Source organism: Trifolium pratense, linkage group LG7, assembly GCF_020283565.1.
Source record: "Trifolium pratense cultivar HEN17-A07 linkage group LG7, ARS_RC_1.1, whole genome shotgun sequence".
Lineage (NCBI taxonomy): Eukaryota > Viridiplantae > Streptophyta > Magnoliopsida > Fabales > Fabaceae > Trifolium > Trifolium pratense.
Genome location: NC_060065.1, coordinates 24,442,635 through 24,461,197, shown reverse-complemented (window position 1 = coordinate 24,461,197; position 18,563 = coordinate 24,442,635). Strand labels below are relative to the sequence as shown.

At 33.1% G+C, this 18,563-nt stretch overlaps 2 protein-coding genes and 1 long non-coding RNA gene across 3 annotated transcripts; 2 read left to right on the top strand and 1 right to left on the bottom strand.

Moving 5' to 3' along the window:
- Positions 1 to 1,394: 1,394 nt before the first annotated feature.
- On the bottom strand, positions 1,395 to 7,430 carry LOC123897972. The gene is made up of 4 exons (XR_006805163.1): positions 7,230 to 7,430; positions 5,187 to 5,224; positions 1,692 to 1,802; positions 1,395 to 1,620 (listed from the first exon to the last, which is right to left on the bottom strand). It is a non-coding gene; the product is annotated as an uncharacterized LOC123897972 (long non-coding RNA).
- On the top strand, positions 1,524 to 5,133 carry LOC123897965 (receptor-like serine/threonine-protein kinase SD1-8). The gene is made up of 7 exons (XM_045948804.1): positions 1,524 to 2,933; positions 3,099 to 3,221; positions 3,427 to 3,584; positions 3,680 to 3,890; positions 4,017 to 4,254; positions 4,343 to 4,493; positions 4,574 to 5,133. The coding sequence occupies exons 1-7, from the start codon at positions 2,120 to 2,122 to the stop codon at positions 4,877 to 4,879; spliced, it is 2,001 nt and encodes a 666-aa protein (XP_045804760.1). The 5' UTR covers positions 1,524 to 2,119; the 3' UTR covers positions 4,880 to 5,133.
- A 3,638-nt stretch (positions 7,431 to 11,068) lies between the features above and the next one.
- Positions 11,069 to 13,923, top strand: LOC123898073 (NAD(P)H dehydrogenase (quinone) FQR1-like). The gene is made up of 4 exons (XM_045948923.1): positions 11,069 to 11,154; positions 12,224 to 12,317; positions 12,828 to 13,090; positions 13,487 to 13,923. The coding sequence occupies exons 1-4, from the start codon at positions 11,132 to 11,134 to the stop codon at positions 13,716 to 13,718; spliced, it is 612 nt and encodes a 203-aa protein (XP_045804879.1). The 5' UTR covers positions 11,069 to 11,131; the 3' UTR covers positions 13,719 to 13,923.
- Positions 13,924 to 18,563: the final 4,640 nt, after the last annotated feature.

Here is an 18,563-nt window from a genome sequence, read left to right as displayed (position 1 = left end):
TTAATTTTTTTTTCCAAACTTATCCCTTATTTACTTTACATAGTTTTTTTAATAGCATTAATCAGAGGTATAATAACTGGTGAATAAATCGGCCGCTGACACAGAACGAGTCCAAGAAACAACAACTCCCTGCAATAGCAACGAGTAACGACTCTTTCGAGCCGGTCAGTCCAGTGTCAATCCAGAGAATGACAAGAATAATTAAAATAGTCTGAATCAATGATGATACAAATACTAAACAATATCGACAACAAAGTGAAAACCTCGAAACCTACACGTGGTGGAGATCATATAATTTTTTTTTTGAAATATAAAATTTCAAAAAATATCTAAAATAAAAGCTATATTAAAAAGCTTTTCATAAAAATAATTTTTCAGAGATCTTTTTTTAAAAATGTGATTTTTACTGAATTAAAATCTCTAACATGAATGTTTAAGTTAATATAATTAGTTCTACGATCGAAAGTGAATAATTTTTAAGTGGATATTACAAAAAGATGAATTAAAAAAAAAAACTTTTTTTAAAGCTAATATAATTAGTTCTCCGATCGAAAGTAACATGGTTAAAAAATTGATTTCATCGTCCTTTGGATAAATTGGGAGAGTATATATTGAAATAAAATTATGGAGAATTTTCCGTTTCATAAGGCTCGAGAGAGATTAGTTTGAGAATACCCGGTTTAAAAAAAAATTAAAATAGTACTGTATGTTGGTAATTATTTTCGTCGGTCCTCTTAAATGTACTTATTATTATTATATGCAAGTCTTCATGTCATGTTACTAAGTCAATGTATTCACATCAAGTAGACTTCTTCCGATCCCTCCATTTTCCACATTCAAACTTAACTAGGAAGTGTCGTATATAACATAACAATATAATATAATATGACCGTCATTGCTGTCCCACGTAGTGTCAAATGTCAATAATGGAAAGGGAAAATCCACCCTATACCAATATCAATATATATATCTTGTTGTTCTTAATTAGGTGTAGCATGAATCTATTTCAAAGGTGTACAGTAACTATAACTACAATCCAAAGACTTCTAATACTCCCTCCGGTCCTTTTTATAAGAAACACTTTGAAAAAATCACACAGACCAAGGAAACACATTTAACATAGTTATTTTCATTTAATACTCTTATAAATTTAAATTTATTCCATATTTACCCTTATTTAATTACTTTTTATTCAACCAACTTACTTATTTTTAAATTCTCTTTTATAATAAATAAGGGCATAAGTGAAATTGAACATTTAGAACATTTGAAAATTGGTCAAAGTTTCTTATAAAAATGACCAAATTTTTTTCCAAAGTGTTCCTTATAATAAGGACCGGAGGGAGTAGTATAGTAGTAATGTTACACAAATGTAATCATATAAGTGCTTTGTTTTTTAACCCAAGTATGCATAAACCAAATAAAAAAATGAAATGAAATTTTGTATTTTTGTTACAATTTGACTCTGGTCAATCCTTGAGGATCATATCTTTCTAATATTCAAACCAAACACAAAAAATTGACAAAAACCTTCAGTGTTTCTTCGTTGCTTCTGCTTTAAGCAGTCTTAAAATTTATAGCTATATCAATGGATACTTTATATATCACAATAATAGAGTCCTGCAAAAGATAAATTTCAATGAATATTCATAATCTTTCCTTGTTGATCATTGTTTCATGTTTAGTTATACCTTCTCCCAAATATTCCATAGCAGCAGATACTATTCAACTCTCCCAGTCCTTCACTGTTGGCATGACCTTGGTTTCCCAACGTGAAAAGTTTGTACTTGGTTTCTTCACTCCTGAAAATTCCAACAAAAGTTACTTAGGAATTTGGTACAAGAATATCCCAATTCAAACAGTTGTTTGGGTTGCAAATGGTGCCAAACCCATCAATGATTCCTCCTCTGGCACCCTAACACTAAACAACACTGGCAACCTTGTCCTCAATTAACATGACAAAGTAGTTTGGTATACAACGTCTCAACAAGATTCCCCGAATCCAATTGCACAGCTTCTGGATTCAGGGAATCTTGTGATAAGAGACAGGAAAGAAACAAATCCAGAAGCCTATTTGTGGCAGAGTTTTGATTACCCTTGTGATACAATACTTCCGGGGATGAAGTTGGGTTGGAATCTTAGAACTCATACGGAAACGAGAATGACATCTTGGAAAAGTCCTGAGGATCCATCACCTGGAGACTTTTATTTGGGTTATTTGCTTTATAATTATCCTGAACAATATTTGATGCTAGGAACAAAGAAATTTATAAGACTTGGACCATGGAATGGATTGCATTTTAGTGGTATACCAGGTCAAAAGCCAAACAACATTTTTGCTTCCGGCCATGTGTCTACGAAGGATGAAATTTATTCTTTTTATACTTTGAAGAATGATTCTGTCATTTCAAGAATGGTAATGAATCAAACCACATTGAACTACACTCGATACTTGTGGATGGAAGATCAACAAAATTGGAAAGTTCTTAAATCAATACCTAAAGACGTGTGTGACTATTATGGAACCTGTGGAGCTTATGGTACTTGCATAATCACAGGTTCACAAATATGTGAATGTTTATCAGGTTTTAGCCCCAAATCTCCAGTTGCTTGGAATGCAACTGATTGGAATCAAGGATGTGTCCGAAATAAACCGTTAAATTGCACTAACAAACTCAAGGATGGATTTGTTAAAGTGAAAGGTCTAAAAGTGCCAGATTGTACACATACTTGGGTAGATCAAACCATAGGTCTACATGAATGTAGAGTCAAGTGCTTGAATAATTGTTCTTGTATGGCTTATACTTATGCAAATATAACAGGAGAAGGCAGTGGCTGTGTCATATGGTTTGGTGATTTAATTGATATTAGGAAGTTTGAAGATGATGGACAGGATCTTTATATTAGAATGGATGCTTCTGAATTTGGCAAAGGTAAGGATGAATTTTTCATGATTATTGTGAACATGGTTTGTTTGTTTTTTCATGAAACTATTAAATTCCAACTTCAGCCTTTGAGCAGATACATTTATGTATTTTTTATATATATAGCCACCTTTTATTTATTGGTTTATTTGATTTTTATTTTACACTTTGAAGAGGGACATGATGAGCTCAAGAATGATTTGATAAGAATACTTACTAGCACCATTGTAGTTTCTGGGATACTTTTTCTTGGATATTACCGCTACATATTGTGGAGGAGGAGGAGGAGAATAACTGGTAAGAAATTTTTTTATCGATGTTTTCGTTAAATATATGATATAGTTTGTTTCTTTGTTGAACTAAGATGATTGCAAAGAAAATCACCTGGCTGGTACAGCTGCAAAGAAATAGGTTGTGTAATTTATTTAATCATGTATTCAATTCTGTATACAAAATGAATAAGAAGTTAAATTATATTGAAGTCATTGTTCCATTTTATCAGAGGATTCAGAAGTTATCGATCTGGAAGGTGACAACGGTAGTGAGGACCAGGATGATCTCGATCTCCCATTGCTTGCATATTCAACCTTAGTCACTGCCACTAATAACTTCTCGATAAAGAACAAGATTGGAGAAGGTGGTTTTGGACCTGTATACAAGGTGACTAAATCTTTGTTATGTAGAAAAATGAAGTTACTATAGTGTCAATATGATAAACAACATGTCTTAATTATCTTGTGTATTTTATTATGCAGGGAAGATTGGTATGCGGACAAGAAATTGCTGTGAAGAGGCTTTCAAGTGACTCTGGACAAGGAATTACTGAGTTTAAGAATGAAGTAAAGCTTATAGCAAAACTTCAACACCGGAATCTTGTTAAACTTCTTGGATGCTGTATCGAGGAAGAAGAGAGAATGCTAGTTTATGAATACATGAACAACTGTAGCTTGAATAGGTTTATTTTTGGTACGAGTATTACAAGAATGCTTATATATTGCTGGACTAATTTAATGATTCCAATATGATTTTGGAGGTTATGAACACAGAATTTGAAATCTAAAATTCAAAAGCAATTTATTTTTTATGAATCAGATGATACTAAAAGCAAACTTCTAGATTGGCCTAAGCGCTTCAACATTATTTGCGGAATTGCTCGAGGTCTTCTTTATCTTCATCATGATTCTAGATTGAGGATAATTCATAGAGACCTCAAACCAAGCAATATTTTGCTTGATGACAGGCTGAACCCGAAAATATCAGATTTTGGTATAGCTAGAATTTTCGGATTAGATCAAACACATGGAAATACCAAGCGAGTGGTTGGAACATAGTAAGTATATCAGTACCAAGATGAGTGTGATTTTTCTTTTGTGACATTTTTTTGAACATATTTTTTTTGTTTCAATGATATGTTGCAGTGGCTACATGGCACCAGAATATGCTGTTGATGGACTTTTTTCTGTGAAATCTGACGTGTTTAGCTTTGGAATTTTGATGCTGGAGATTATATGTGGGAAGAGAAGTAGAGGTTTTTATGTCGAAAATGACTCTCCTAACCTCGTCACTCATGTAAGTATTTGATGTGTGATACATTAAGTACTTATTAGTCGTAAGTATTTTCTAATTCCAATTTTCATGGTTCACTATAGGCATGGAGTTTATGGAAAGAGGGAAGGGCTTTAGAACTAGTTGACAAAAACATAGAGGATTCTTGTGTTGAATCAGAGGTATTGCGTTGCATTCATACCAGTCTCTTGTGTGTCCAGAAATCTACAGAGGATAGGCCTGTTATGCCTTCTGTTATTCTAATGCTGGGGAGTGACAGTGAATTTTCTAAGCCAAAACAGCCCGGTTACTATGTAAAGAAGGATTCATTTGCAGAATCTTCCAACTCGGGTCGAAGTGAAAAGATCATGACCAACGATATGACTATCACCATATTAGAATCCCGATGATATGTAGCAAATGAAAAGGTCACTTAAACAAAAGATGGTATTAAGAAGCGGAAAACAAATCCAATCACTATTGCAATTTAAATTTACATAGGGAAACTATTTGTCTTGTGTATAGTTTTAAATTTTTGTTCACAAATGTAATTAGGGGCCGCAATATAAATATTTTAGAGGTCTCTGTAACGACATTGTAACTGTAATTGCAGCTGCATCGGCTGAATTTTGTCACAATATCAAGGCTCGCAGTGTAACTGGAACTACAATTTAGAACTATTAAGTATTAACTATAGTCTCGAGTCAGAAAACATACCAATTTTTACCAAGTCAGTTTAGTGCTTTTTTGTTCACCTGTTAAGACATTAAACATTCCAATCAAAGTTTAGAAGCTGAAACCAACAATAACGCTTTCTTGTGGTTCTCCAATGGAATTCCTTAATACACACAGCAAATTGCTCACACTCAATGCATTAAACAAAAATTTAAGCAAACAAGTTGGTATTTGTTGGTTGGTTACAGACAATGGTGCTACATTTAAATAACCATCATAGTTTGATTTTGCAAGAGCTCACTTATAAGTTATAACATATAGGTTCTCTGAAGCATTTTATCAAACAGGTTATAGGTAAGTAACGTAATAAAAAAAGAATCACAAGAGTGAGAGTCAGAAAAAACCATATAAACAATCTAAACTTCGTTCCAGGTGACGTTAAATTTCAGTGATAACTGTTAGATAATAAAATAATAGGTTATGTTATTGGGCCTTTTAGTTTAGAGTCCATTAAGTTTTATATATATATTCTCTAGTAACTCTTTTGTAATGTTAAGCTATTGGTATTCTATTGAAACCCTAGCCGTCTTTCTCTTTTTCTATTTGTGTATCTCTGATTCTAACATGGTATCAGAGCTTGCTTCGATCCGCCTTGAACCACTAGTCGCTTCCGTTGTGGATTCCCAAAAGTTTGGGAATGTGTTATTAGTTTTCGAGCATATTATTGTTGTTGTATGTTGGATTTGCAAGATTTTGATGTGGTGCGTGATGAAGCTATTGATCCGATTTGATCCATTGTTGGCTACGTTTCATACTTATGGTATTTGTTTGAATGATTTGCCTTTAGTTTCATATTCAAGAAAAAGGAAATTGAGAAGTGGCGTAATATATGAAAAAAAAAGGAGAGGAATTGTTTATTGGTACTAGCAGGTTGACGTTTGATTATTGGTACTTTTTGGACGTGTTTCTTCTTATGCGGTTCAGGTTCATTCCGATAGAAACTCAATTGTTTTGATTTCTCTCTTTATTTGTTTAGTTGTCTCTCTTTTGATTGCATTGCACTTCTCTTTGTTGATTCTTCTAATTGATTGCACTTCTCTCTGACTTCTTCTGATTGCATTGCACTTCTCCGTGGCTTCTTCTTTTGATTGCATTGCACTTCTCTCTATTGCACTTCTGATTGTATTGCACTTCTCCCCTATTGCACTTCTTCTGATTGTATTGCATTTCTCCCCTGTTGCATTTTTTCTGATTGCATTGCACTTCTCCCTATTGCACTTCTGATTGTATTGCACTTCTCCCTATTGCATTTCTTCTGATTGTATTGCACTTCTCCCTATTGCACTTCTTCTGATTGTATTGCACCTCTCCCCCTATTGCACTTCTTTTCTGATTGCATTGCATTTCTCCCTATTGCACTTCTTTTGATTGATTGCACTGTTTGATTGCATCTCTCTATATTGGCCGATTCTTCTGTTTGGTCCGGTTTTGTTTGATTTGGTACGATTTGGATTGGTTGACTTTGGACCGACTAGATTGGATGTTGGATTAATTTGATTTGTTTCTCCCTTCTTTGATGGTTTCTGTATTGACTGCGAATGACTGCTCTTAGTTGATCATTTGATCATGATCTTAATTGGGTTGATTTATTGTCAAGGCTAATTTGTAACAAGCTTAAAGCTTAGTAAGCTTTAGCTTGAGGGGTTATGTTAGAAGTTTATTTTATTTGGTAGTTTATTTTATTTTCGCATTTTGTTTGACAAACTCATAATGCTTCTTGTTGATGCATAATGAGTTTGAGAGTAGGTGTTAGATAATAAAATAATATGTTATGTTATTGGGCCTTTTAGTTTAGAGTCCATTAAGTTTTATATATATTCTCTAGTAACTCTTTTGTAATGTTAAGCTATTGGTATTCTATTGAAACTCTAGCCGTCTTTCTCTTTTTCTATTTGTGTATCTCTTATTCTAACAATAAGAACAATCATGTCCATATTTTAGTGAAAATACATTGAATCAAATATAATATATTTTTTTTAATCTAGTTACTAAAGTGAAAATGCCCAAATTCAAACTCAGACATACCTGCATACCAAATTACAGGACTTTTTTGGTTGATAGAATAATTTTTGGTAAACCGATTGATAATGCATTTACACGGGTCAATTGGTATAGGGGATAGTTTTATTTTGGGGACTAAGTAGCATTTTTCTCAGATCTTTTGCATATCTTATGCCAAAAAAAAAAAAACACACTGATACATTCAACTAATCAAGAGGGGGTGAAAAGTTCTCGTACCAATGGAATGCATTTCAATATATCTAATCACCTCAAGTCTCAACAAGTAATTTTACAATAACATATATCCACGGTGTAATCTACGAAGCACAAGACACAAACACCGGACACCACATTAACACGTCAATCGGTAATTATTTGAAAAAACAAAATAATTGAATGTGATCACATTTGATAGTGTCAAACACGGTACACATATTTAATTTAAGATTTAATTAGTTTTTTGGTCACTTAAATATATTTTAGGTTTCACAATGATCCGTTAAAGAAAAAAAGGTCTGAATTGGTCCCTTAAAGACACATCAATTTCTCAATTGGTCATTTCTGTCATTTTTGAAAACGTTAGTTTTAGTTGACTGAATTGTGGATGTCATTAAGTGTAAGTGGTCCACCAAAAACCTTATTAATTTTTAAAATTTTAACCATTGAAATTTTTTGTTATATTTGGAGTTAAAATTTAACGGAAAGGATCAATATGACAAACATATATGTCTTTAAGGACTAATCCGGACCTTTTTTTCTTTAAGGGATCAATCCAGACCTTATTTTCTTTAAGGACCATTGTGAAACCTAAAATATCTTTAAGGAACCAATCCAGACCTTTTTTTCTTTAAGGGACCATTGTGAAACCTAAAATATCTTTAAGGGACCAATAGACTAATTAAGCCTTAATTTAAAGTGTCGGTGCTACATAGACAACAATTGCTAATATCCGAACAATTAATATTTCAGTTTTTTTAGTTAATAATGCACAAAGTAACTAAAATACTGGTGTCAATTCATCCTTGAAGAATTTTGTCAAAAAAAAATTCATCCTTGAAGAATTAAGCCCCCAATTTGCCCACCCAACCTAGCTAGCTTGAAAACAAGAATAAAAAATCTAGATCTACATACCTTCTTGTTCTCAACAATTTTCTTAGTTGAACTATTAGCAGCATGAGATTAATATTATATTGTAGGCTTAAATGTTCAGATCAACCTCCAAAAAAAAAAAACAAAGAGAAAGAGAAAGCTACGTACCATGATATAAATGTTCAGAGGAAATCATGCTACAAAATATTACAGTATGTTTGAGAGGTAAGACAATGAATATAAAATAAGACAATGATATAGAAGCTATAATTAAATTGAGGCTTGTAAATCTAATACATAGACAAATTTAATTGTAGCGAACATAGAATTCCTCTCAAATTAAGCAATTGAATCCTTCTAAAACTAGGTGTAACCAATTTCTGTTACTTTATTTCCATTGTTTGTATCCCTCAAAAACACAGAAAATAATGAATGTAGCATATGACACACATCAGAATCAGTTAAGACCATCTCTAAGGGTGGTACTTATATTTTTAAGTACTAGTACCTAATAGGTACTCCCATTGGAGCAAAAGTAAAATTATACCTAATAGGTACTAGTTTTACAATAAGACATAGTACCTAAATAATTTTTGTGGGACCCATTTAAAATGATGTTGAGTTATTGGATAGATGTGCTACTAGTGGGACCAATTTAGAACTTTTGAAGAGGTTTTGGGTTGGAGGGATTAGGTACTTACTCCCTCCGGTCCTTATTATAAGAAACACTTTGACAAAATCACACAGACCAAGGAAGGTAAATTTTCTCATTAATGATTCTAACATTTTATGTTATATTCCAAAACTAACCTTTGACTAGCATGGGAAATAAACTTCTCTAATTAATGCACTAGCATTATAATGAATTATTTGATTGTATTTAATAAGGGTACAAATGGAATTGTGTCAAAGTGTTTCTTATAAAAAGGACCAAATAAAAATTCCAAAGTGTTTCTTATAAAAAGGACCGGAGGGAGTATTATGTACTATTATTAAAAAAATTATAAATGAATGATGTGTACATGTGGGGCCCACTTAAGTACTCAAAAATGAGTAGCTCCATTGTGGATGCTCTAATTGCCCAACTAAATACAACTTTACAAATTGTGCTAAACTTGAAAAAATTAAATTAAGTCATTGATTTGATTATAATCTTACTAGTACCAAGGATGCAGGTAAAGCAAAAAACAATAAAGTTGGTGTAATCTTTATATAAGGCATATTGCCAAGTGTGAATAAAGCAGATAGCACATTTTACCCTTACACCTCCATCACAATATATAAGATCTCTTTTACAAATACACAAAAATTAAAAATTAAAAAAAAAAATAGTTTTTATATTAACTTTGTCAATAATATATTTTCTCTTTTCAAAATTACCTTTTAATTATTAAGAGAGAGAACTAATAATTTTATTTTTTTTCATTTAATTAGGGTATTCTTGTGAAAAATTAATTAATTCAGCTTGAATGTTAAAAAGTTCTATTGGACAATAATTTTTTTTCAAAAAAATCTTATATACTGGGACGGATAGAGTAATATTGTAAGAAAAACTACAAACGTACCAACATAGTGTGACACAAGCAGTGGCGTTGCCAGGAACCCGGACTAGGGGGTTCAATTTTTTTTTCACCGCCAGTATCTGGTCTACTGAACTGCTTAATTTAGGGTTCAAACTTTTAAAATATAATTAATAATTATAATTATAATATTTATTTTAAAAAAATTACATAGTACTAAAAAAATATTACAATATATAATGTTACACTGCTCAATAATGTTTTCTTTTTATATATATATATTTAATATATTTTCCATTTTAAAAAAATAATGTTTTAACGAATACAAATTTTACATGTTTCATATGTTATTGAAATCGATCAAAATTAATGATATTTAATAAAAACGCATATAAAGAAAGCAAAGGGCAAAATTATTGGTAACAAAAAAATTGGTAAACCAATGTATAAAAAATGTCTTTTAGTTTCAAGTTTCAACCAATTTTTTCAAAGACAGTTTAATCCCTATAAATTCAATATTTCTACACATGTAAAAGATGTAAGTCTCAAGTTAATTATCAAGCATCGTCAATTTAGTTGGACCAAATTCACTTGAATAAAACTTTACAAATTCAATCAACTTTGCCTTCTCGAATGAGTGAGTTAAAATTGATTTGAGTTTAGTTGGGTCAGTGGTGCAATAAACAAAAATGAGAGGGTTCAAACTATAAATTATATATACGGTTATATGTGTATTTTTTTTTCAAGTCCAGGGGTTCAGTTGAACCCCCTCACCTCTACCTAGAGATGCCAGTGGACATAAGTGGTAGATATTTGGGCTCCTTAACCATTTGATCTTGGGTTCAATCTCTGATCGGTGTGTATGGAAAAATATTTGTTGAGAGATGTCAACCACTTAATTGAATCTCAATTACCTCAAATGAATTAATCTCTACAGTTGCGCGCGAAGATAGATTTGATTCGAAAAAAAAACTACAAAAGTACAATAAAGGAAAATTAAATAACGACTGTAGAACATTTTTGAAATTTGTTCAAGTGGTAAGCGTGACGCCACACCTTATCATCATTTATGATCTTTGCGGCAATTGACGGTGTCGATCGGTCTCTTGAACTAACATAAAATAGTAAACAAATTGATCAGAAATAACTTTTTTTTGACTAAAATATATTACTCCTAACAAATTTGAAAGTCAAAGCCACCTTATTATATCTTACAAATTCAACTATAAATATGGCTTGCTCTTTCGCTATTATGCATTCATCAACCCAACTATTCATTATTAAGCATAGAAAGAAAGACATACTAGAAGATCATCAATGGCCGTCAAAGTTTATATTGTGTATGCAATTTTTAATCTTCGTCAATATTAATTTCTTTTCTTAATATTTCTTTATCTTACATTGTACTACTAATTGTTGAATGTGTTGATGTGTTGTTGGAGATTGTTTGAAGTCTCACATTACTTAGTTTTCGGGATGTGAAATGTATAAGGGAAATGCTTAACATCCCGAAAAGTTGTATCACGAGCGGCTCCCGAATGACGTGGCACGCCCACTTGCATGTTTTACTTTACTTTTCTTTTCTTTTCTTTTTTTAATAAAAATTGTGATGTTTTGCTTATGACTCTATCTCTCCCCAATTATTCAACAAAATAACTCTCCAATTTATTTCTGTTTTCTTCTTCCAAAACTTCCATGGCAACTATCTTTGCTGACAAAAGCGTACTCGATCACAACCGGTTCTCTTCATAGTTCATACCTCTGTACATTTCTGGAAGCTAAATTGAGACATTAAGGATTTAGTTGTGTGCAAGTATTTCTGTCGTTTTTTCCTTCAAGCTTTTTTCATCTTCACTATCTTATTTTTTCGGTACTCTCTCACCATTAGGAACCTGAGATCACTATATATGTATGGTCTCAAGTTCCATCAGAATCATCACCCTCACTTCCATTTGTAGAATGAAAAAGAAAACAGAGTCGGTGAATCGGTGATGGAAAAGCAGAGCATAGTGGACAACACGAGTGATAGATAGCAAGTGGTTATAATATTTTAATTTAAAAATTAAATAAAGAAAAATATATAATAATTGTTCAAAGCGTTTCGTGAAGAATTCGGGAGAAATTCATTCGTGACAAATAGCAATGCTCAATGTATAAATATATGAGGACAACCTCACCCTTTAAGCTAGTTTTGGAGTTGAGATTCAAGCATATTTAACACTATTTGTTGTCACCTTCATTTTTATGTGTGCCCAAATATATTTTAATGATTTATTTAAGAAGTTTATTTTAATGATGGTTGTAAATGAGAGAGAAGATTTTAAAAAGTCACTATTACATAGACAAACACAAATCAATTTATGCTTCCTATAACAATTTCGATATAAATGTTGTAAATTATTTTGGCAGGTACTATTCAATGTATGGACATGTAGAGAGACTAGCGGAAGAAATAAAGAAGGGGGCAGATTCTGTTGAAGGTGTAGAGGCAAAACTATGGCAGGCATGTATATTTATACAACAATGTCCTTTCATGTATAGTAGTTTTTAATAGTTCAAATGCAATCGGGAGTCATTTAAATTTTGTGACCGTAATAGTTAGATCTTTAAGGTTTTTACATAACAAATAAGTCATTTAAGTTTATAAGTTGGGAATTGAATGGAAAATTAGGTGTCATGGGTTCGAGTCCAAATCTGCTCCGGTGGGTAAACACACAAGTTATCAGGGTTTGAACCTTTTTTTTGTTAAGTTGTCTGGTGGGTAGAAATTCAACCTTAAAGGTGAATAAGTGGTCCGAGATTCGAACCCTGGTTCCTGAACATATAATGTCATGTCCCTACCAACTGAGCTAAGCTCACGAGGACTCTTTTGCACCGTCTTATCACACGATTGCGTGACATAAACCATTGAACTCTACTTGTATTAAATTCAAATTCAATTATGCTAATTATGAGAAAGGGTGTTATAAGTTCTTAAAATTTGCTTTGTTGAACATATACTGTATATGAGCAGGTACCTGAATTATTGCCAGAAGAGGTGCTTGGAAAGATGAGAGCACCACCCAAGAGTGATATACCAATCATAACCCCCAATGAACTATCTGAGGGTGATGGTTTTGTCTTTGGATTCCCAACAAGATTTGGAATGATGGCTGCTCAGTTCAAAGCATTTCTAGATGCAACTGGAGGTCTATGGAAAACTCAACAGCTTGCAGGCAAGCCAGCTGGAATCTTCTATAGCACCAGTTCCCAAGGGGGTGGACAAGAAACTACGGCGTAAGTGTCTTTTCTCGAAATCTAGATTGCATGCAGTCAAAATTGCTTGCATTCCTGAAATTACTATACGATAAGTGATGATCGTTCAGTTAAGATCAACTGCTCCAGATTTCAAATTTTGGACAGTCTAATTTTAATCAGATGACCATAAATCTTACGACTCATGCAATCAAAAACCTTCACTCGAACAATCTTAATCACACATTTGACACGGTTAGATAATTTGTACCTTCTAGTCAAAAGTAAAACTAGTCACATTGCAACTTTAAAAATTTAACCGTCCAATTTTGATTTGACGGTCTAGATCCTGAGTGCATTCGAATCTAAATCTTTTAATTAATTTCTAAGATGAATGAACTATTTATGATGAAATATTGTGAATTTAATCTATGACAGGCTCACTGCAATAACTCAACTGGTTCATCATGGAATGTTATTTGTTCCAATTGGTTATACATTTGGTGCTGGAATGTTTGAGATGGAAGAAGTGAAAGGTGGAAGTCCATATGGTTCAGGAACATATGCTGGTGATGGATCAAGACAGCCAACTAAGCTTGAGTTGGACCAAGCATTTCATCAAGGGATGTATATTGCCACCATCACAAAGAAACTCAAAGAAGCTGCATAATGTTGCTGCATACACCTAGTTTATTGAGTTCTGTTTTTTCATTTCCTATGCTTGAAAGTAACATATTTTTATATTTTATATTTCATAAATAAATTGTATTGGTATGTATGAGTGAGTACTATGTTACATGTAGAGTTACATGTTGCAATGTTTATTGATATTTGTTGAATAAAGAAAATTTGTCTGTGTTAACATTTAGGCTTAAAAATACCTGTTATGTTATTTTGTATTTGCCTTTTTTGAACTAGCTATGGTAATGTCAATATGCAAGCAGAATAATGCATTGCAGAGATGTATTTGACAATGCATCCTTAAAAGTCTACTTGACAATGCTAAGATGTGCATACATCCTTATGGCCTGTTTAGAACTCGGGTGCAGTTGGTGGAATCGCAGAATAAATTTCAGTGAGGTAAGCTACAGAATGGAGTTTTTAACTGTCATGGTGAAAACAACATTGTACTTAAACTGTTCACATTCTCAAACTAAGGCTTTAGCACATTCAAGTGTTATATTATGATGTTTTTAGTTTAGAAAAAAACTATATAAATTGTAAATTTGAAGTACTTCACACATAAAAATTAGGTTTAATTGCATTTTTAGCCCTTTAAATTTTGCAAATTTGATGTGTCAAAAAAAAAATTTGCAAATTTGATTGCATGTTTTTTTACTCCCATTCTAATTTCTTAGTCCACACACATTTTCCCCAATTTTGTGTTTCCCCTTCGCACATAAAAACTGAACCCAAGGCCGTTGATGCATCACCACCAGAGTTGTTGCAGAACCATCATCGTTGCATCGCCTGAAAACTCCTCGAACGCGGGTGCTTCGTTTATGAGTGATGAATCACATACATAGATTGATCTGCAAACACAAAATGTGAGCAAACTTTATGAAGATCTACTTATTCTGCAAACACCATGAAATTGGACACAGAATCATATTCATACCAAAATTTTATCTTATTTTGTAGCCTCTATCGAAATGCTCCTTCTTCACACAATTCAAACCTCATTTATATGGTCCACAATATTTTATATTTTTGTTGTGCAAAACATTCTTACCTTACAATGTATAAATATTGGAACAGAAAGAGAAAATAGAAAAGCACTCAAGGAACAAAATTTGTCCCAACGAAGTAATATCCATTGAAGTGCATGCTAATCAAAATTATAGAATGCAGAAGGAAACCTGCCAAACCTTTTAGAGTAACATTGATGTAGCAGACAATGCCCGGACAATTGATCAAATGATCCTCTTTGTATCAATTGGACATATGGCCGACTTAATTGGAGAGCAAACATGCAGAGCTTTGCACAAAATTGTGCATATGTCAATCATCATGTTAAAATGCTTAATCGATGACGAAGCCTTTAATCCCGAGAAAATTTGGGAATATAAGTGTGATTTCAATAATTTTGTTAACTTCCACAAATATTTAACTACAGTTTAAGTAGAAAATCACATGCAAATACATAAGAATTTCATTATTTGGACACCACAGATGACTTCCTAGAGTGATATGGAGACCCGGAGACCATATCATGAAATAATATTATAGTTTGATCAGTCAGGTCACCATGAGCTCCACTCCTACGAGCCTAGCTCAATCATGTCTTGAGGTTCACTTCTACAGGCCTAGCTCAACCACATAATGAGTTCCACTCCTACAGGCCTAGCTAAATATATTAAGAGCTCCACCTTCGCATATTCCACCTTCACGTGATCTGCACGGACGAGTGACGTGAGCTATGTGTATTCCACCTCCAACACAAATGAAGTGACGTGAGACACGTGTGCTCTAACTCCACGCGTCGTGTACGGACGAGCTGCTTATGGATCTCAATGTCATACTTATTGGGCCTGGACACCTCAACCCAAGAAAAGGGCCATTAGGTTAAGGAATGTTGGACTATAAACGGAGACACTTAGGAGGAAAAGAGGGTGGATTCATTCTAGGTCAAAAATAGTGTATTGTAATAGTCATTTTCTTGAGTACTCTAGAACTCTCTAGGGCAGCTCACCCTATGTATTAACCTTGTGTTTACATATGTGAACACTTCCCAATATTTGGATATGAATCAAATCCAATAGAACAATATTTCTTGCTTATCACGTTCAGGGGATAGATGGGGCGATTCAGGTGAGATACAATGTAGATCCAACTTTCTATTCACTCGTGGGATCCGGGCGGTGAGCTTATGGTTTCATGTTCTAAGTCCTCTTCAAGGCATATTTAATAGGAAAAAGTTTGCCGGCATAAAAAGAATATTCTTATTTTGATCAATAACAACAAAATATCCTCTAACTACTTTTTTTTCTTCATTCTAGCAGTTTTTGAAGCAAATTTGTTGACAAATCTTCATTTTTTTTTAATATCAAAATAATTAATGATTTATATGTAAGCTAATTGCACTTAAATGAAAGGCAAACAAACAATAATCTTCATATTATATATTTTTTAAATGATCATTCTCAATTTTTTTTTTGAAACAAAACTAATTTTGTTAGGCAAAATTAGGTTTCAAATCCCATATTTTTTTGGATATGGTGAAGGATACAAAAAGGGAAATTTTCGGTCCAATACATATTGGGTTCAGAGAAGGCCCATCTTGCCAACTCATGAGCTATACTATTTGATGTTTTCTCTCCCCACCCCCCGTGATTCTTTTATACCCCCTGAATTTTCAATTTTACCCTTGTAAAAAATTTCGGTTTATAGAAACCGAAGTTTTTTTTGCCTTGAAAACCGAAATTTACTCTGAATTTGTACTAGAAAAAATTCGGTTTCTGCGAACCGAAGTTTTTTGCAAGGGCAAAATCGGAATATTAGGGGGTATAAAAGAATCACGGGGGGTGGGGAGAGAAAACATCATACTATTTCCCTTTCTACAAACCCAATTGAGAGAGAGTTGACTATCATTTTCAAAATCCCTAGCACACATCTTTGCCAATTGACCCCAACGTGTTCTGGGAAACGAATTCATGTGTATCGCTTGCACAATCACCGCCGCGTCCATTTCGATAACAACCCTCGTGAGATGGAGAGTTTTAACCCAGTTCAAAGCTTTGAGTAATCCCATAGGTTCAGCTAAAGTCGCATCGTCCGATCCTTTTATCACCTTCGTCACCGCTCCAACGCAGCGAACCATCTTCCCTCAGTTGATATCAAAACTAAGTCATTAACTCTTTGTTTGTAATATACGTAGAACACACCTATTCAAAAAAAAAATATGTAGAGCATAATTAAAAATTTTAAAATCTTACTATTTTTATTTTTATAAAACAAATTTTTTATTTTTTAAAAAATCTACTATAGTGCAACTTTTTTTGAGGCTCAACAAAATGAAGACCCCACTGCTTAGCACACATTCTACACTTGTGCAAGGTCGGCCCTGATCACCTTTAACTCGACCAAATTGTGCAAGGCCTGCTTAGCAATATTTCTTTCTTTTTTATTTTTTTCAATATGTTAGCAATATATCTTTTTTTGAACGGACATTTAGCAATATACTCCATCCATCCGTAACACTATATAAGCAAAAATCACATTTTTAAGTTTATTGTATAATTAATGTATTTGATTTATAACACTAAGCAATATACTCACGCCGTAACACTAAGAGATAAACACTCATGATATATACATATATATATATATATATATATATATATATAGGGGGCTGCTAACTTAGACCCAGTTGGGTCTAAGTTAGCAAGGTGCACCTTTTCAGTTGGACAAAAATACCCATGTTTTTAATTTTTGAAAGAATAGAGCAACAGGGGCATTTTTGTAATTTACCCAACAGTACACGCGCCCCCACCTTCTTTTCCCACCCCCCAGGACACGTGTCACGCTATTATTGGACAAAAATCACGCGCGTGCATCACACGCGCCGACAGGCGCGCGTGGGTGAAGGCCAAACGCGGAGAGAGAAAGCCTTTTGAAAAGGCAGGCCACGTGTCAGCATATGATTGGCTGCGTTAATTTTTTTCCATTTAATACTTTAAACTCGATTATTTCGTCGTAAATTAATTTTTTATTTTTTATTTTTTATACCAAAATTCATAATTTTTTTTCTCTACAAATAGAGACTTGGTTCGTTTGATTTGGACACAGAAAAAAAAACCCAATTTTTCACTACCTTAATCTCATTTTTCACTACCTTACATCAACTCACTGAAACCATTCTACCAGAAAAATGGTTTCAGAGTACAAATCTCTGAAACCATTCTACAAGCTAAATGGTTTCAGAAGCAAATAACTAATAATCAACTTACTGAAACCATTCTACCAGCAAAATGGTTTCAGATTACAACTCTCTGAAACCATTGTACCAGATAAATGGTTTCAGAAGTAAACACAATTAATAAATTACTCACTGAAACCATTCTACCAGTAAAATGGTTTCAGAATACAACTATGTGAAACCATTCTACAAGCTAAATGGTTTCAGAAGCAAATAACTAATAATCAACTTACTGAAACCATTCTACCAGCAAAATGGTTTCAGATTACAACTCTCTGAAACCATTGTACCGAATAAATGGTTTCAGAAGCAAACACAATTAATAAATTACTCATTGAAACCATTCTACCAGTAAAATGGTTTCAGAATACAACTATGTGCAACCATTCTACCAGTAAAATGGTTTCAGAAGCAAATAACTAATAATCAACTTACTGAAACCATTCTACCAGCAAAATGGTTTCAGATTACAACTCTCTGAAACCATTGTACCAGATAAATGGTTTCAGAAGCAAACACAATTAATAAATTACTCATTGAAACCATTCTACCAGTAAAATGGTTTCAGAATACAACTATGTGCAACCATTCTACCAG

Coding starts and splice junctions, on each gene's coding strand:
- LOC123897965 (XM_045948804.1), top strand. CDS start 2,120: ATGAAGTTGGGTTGGAATCTTAGAACTCATACGGAAACGAGAATGACA. Junction 2,934..3,098: donor TGCTTCTGAATTTGGCAAAG/GTAAGGATGAAT, acceptor TACACTTTGAAG/AGGGACATGATGAGCTCAAG. Junction 3,585..3,679: donor GTTTTGGACCTGTATACAAG/GTGACTAAATCT, acceptor TTTATTATGCAG/GGAAGATTGGTATGCGGACA.
- LOC123898073 (XM_045948923.1), top strand. CDS start 11,132: ATGGCCGTCAAAGTTTATATTGT. Junction 12,318..12,827: donor TAGAGGCAAAACTATGGCAG/GCATGTATATTT, acceptor GTATATGAGCAG/GTACCTGAATTATTGCCAGA. Junction 13,091..13,486: donor GGTGGACAAGAAACTACGGC/GTAAGTGTCTTT, acceptor AATCTATGACAG/GCTCACTGCAATAACTCAAC.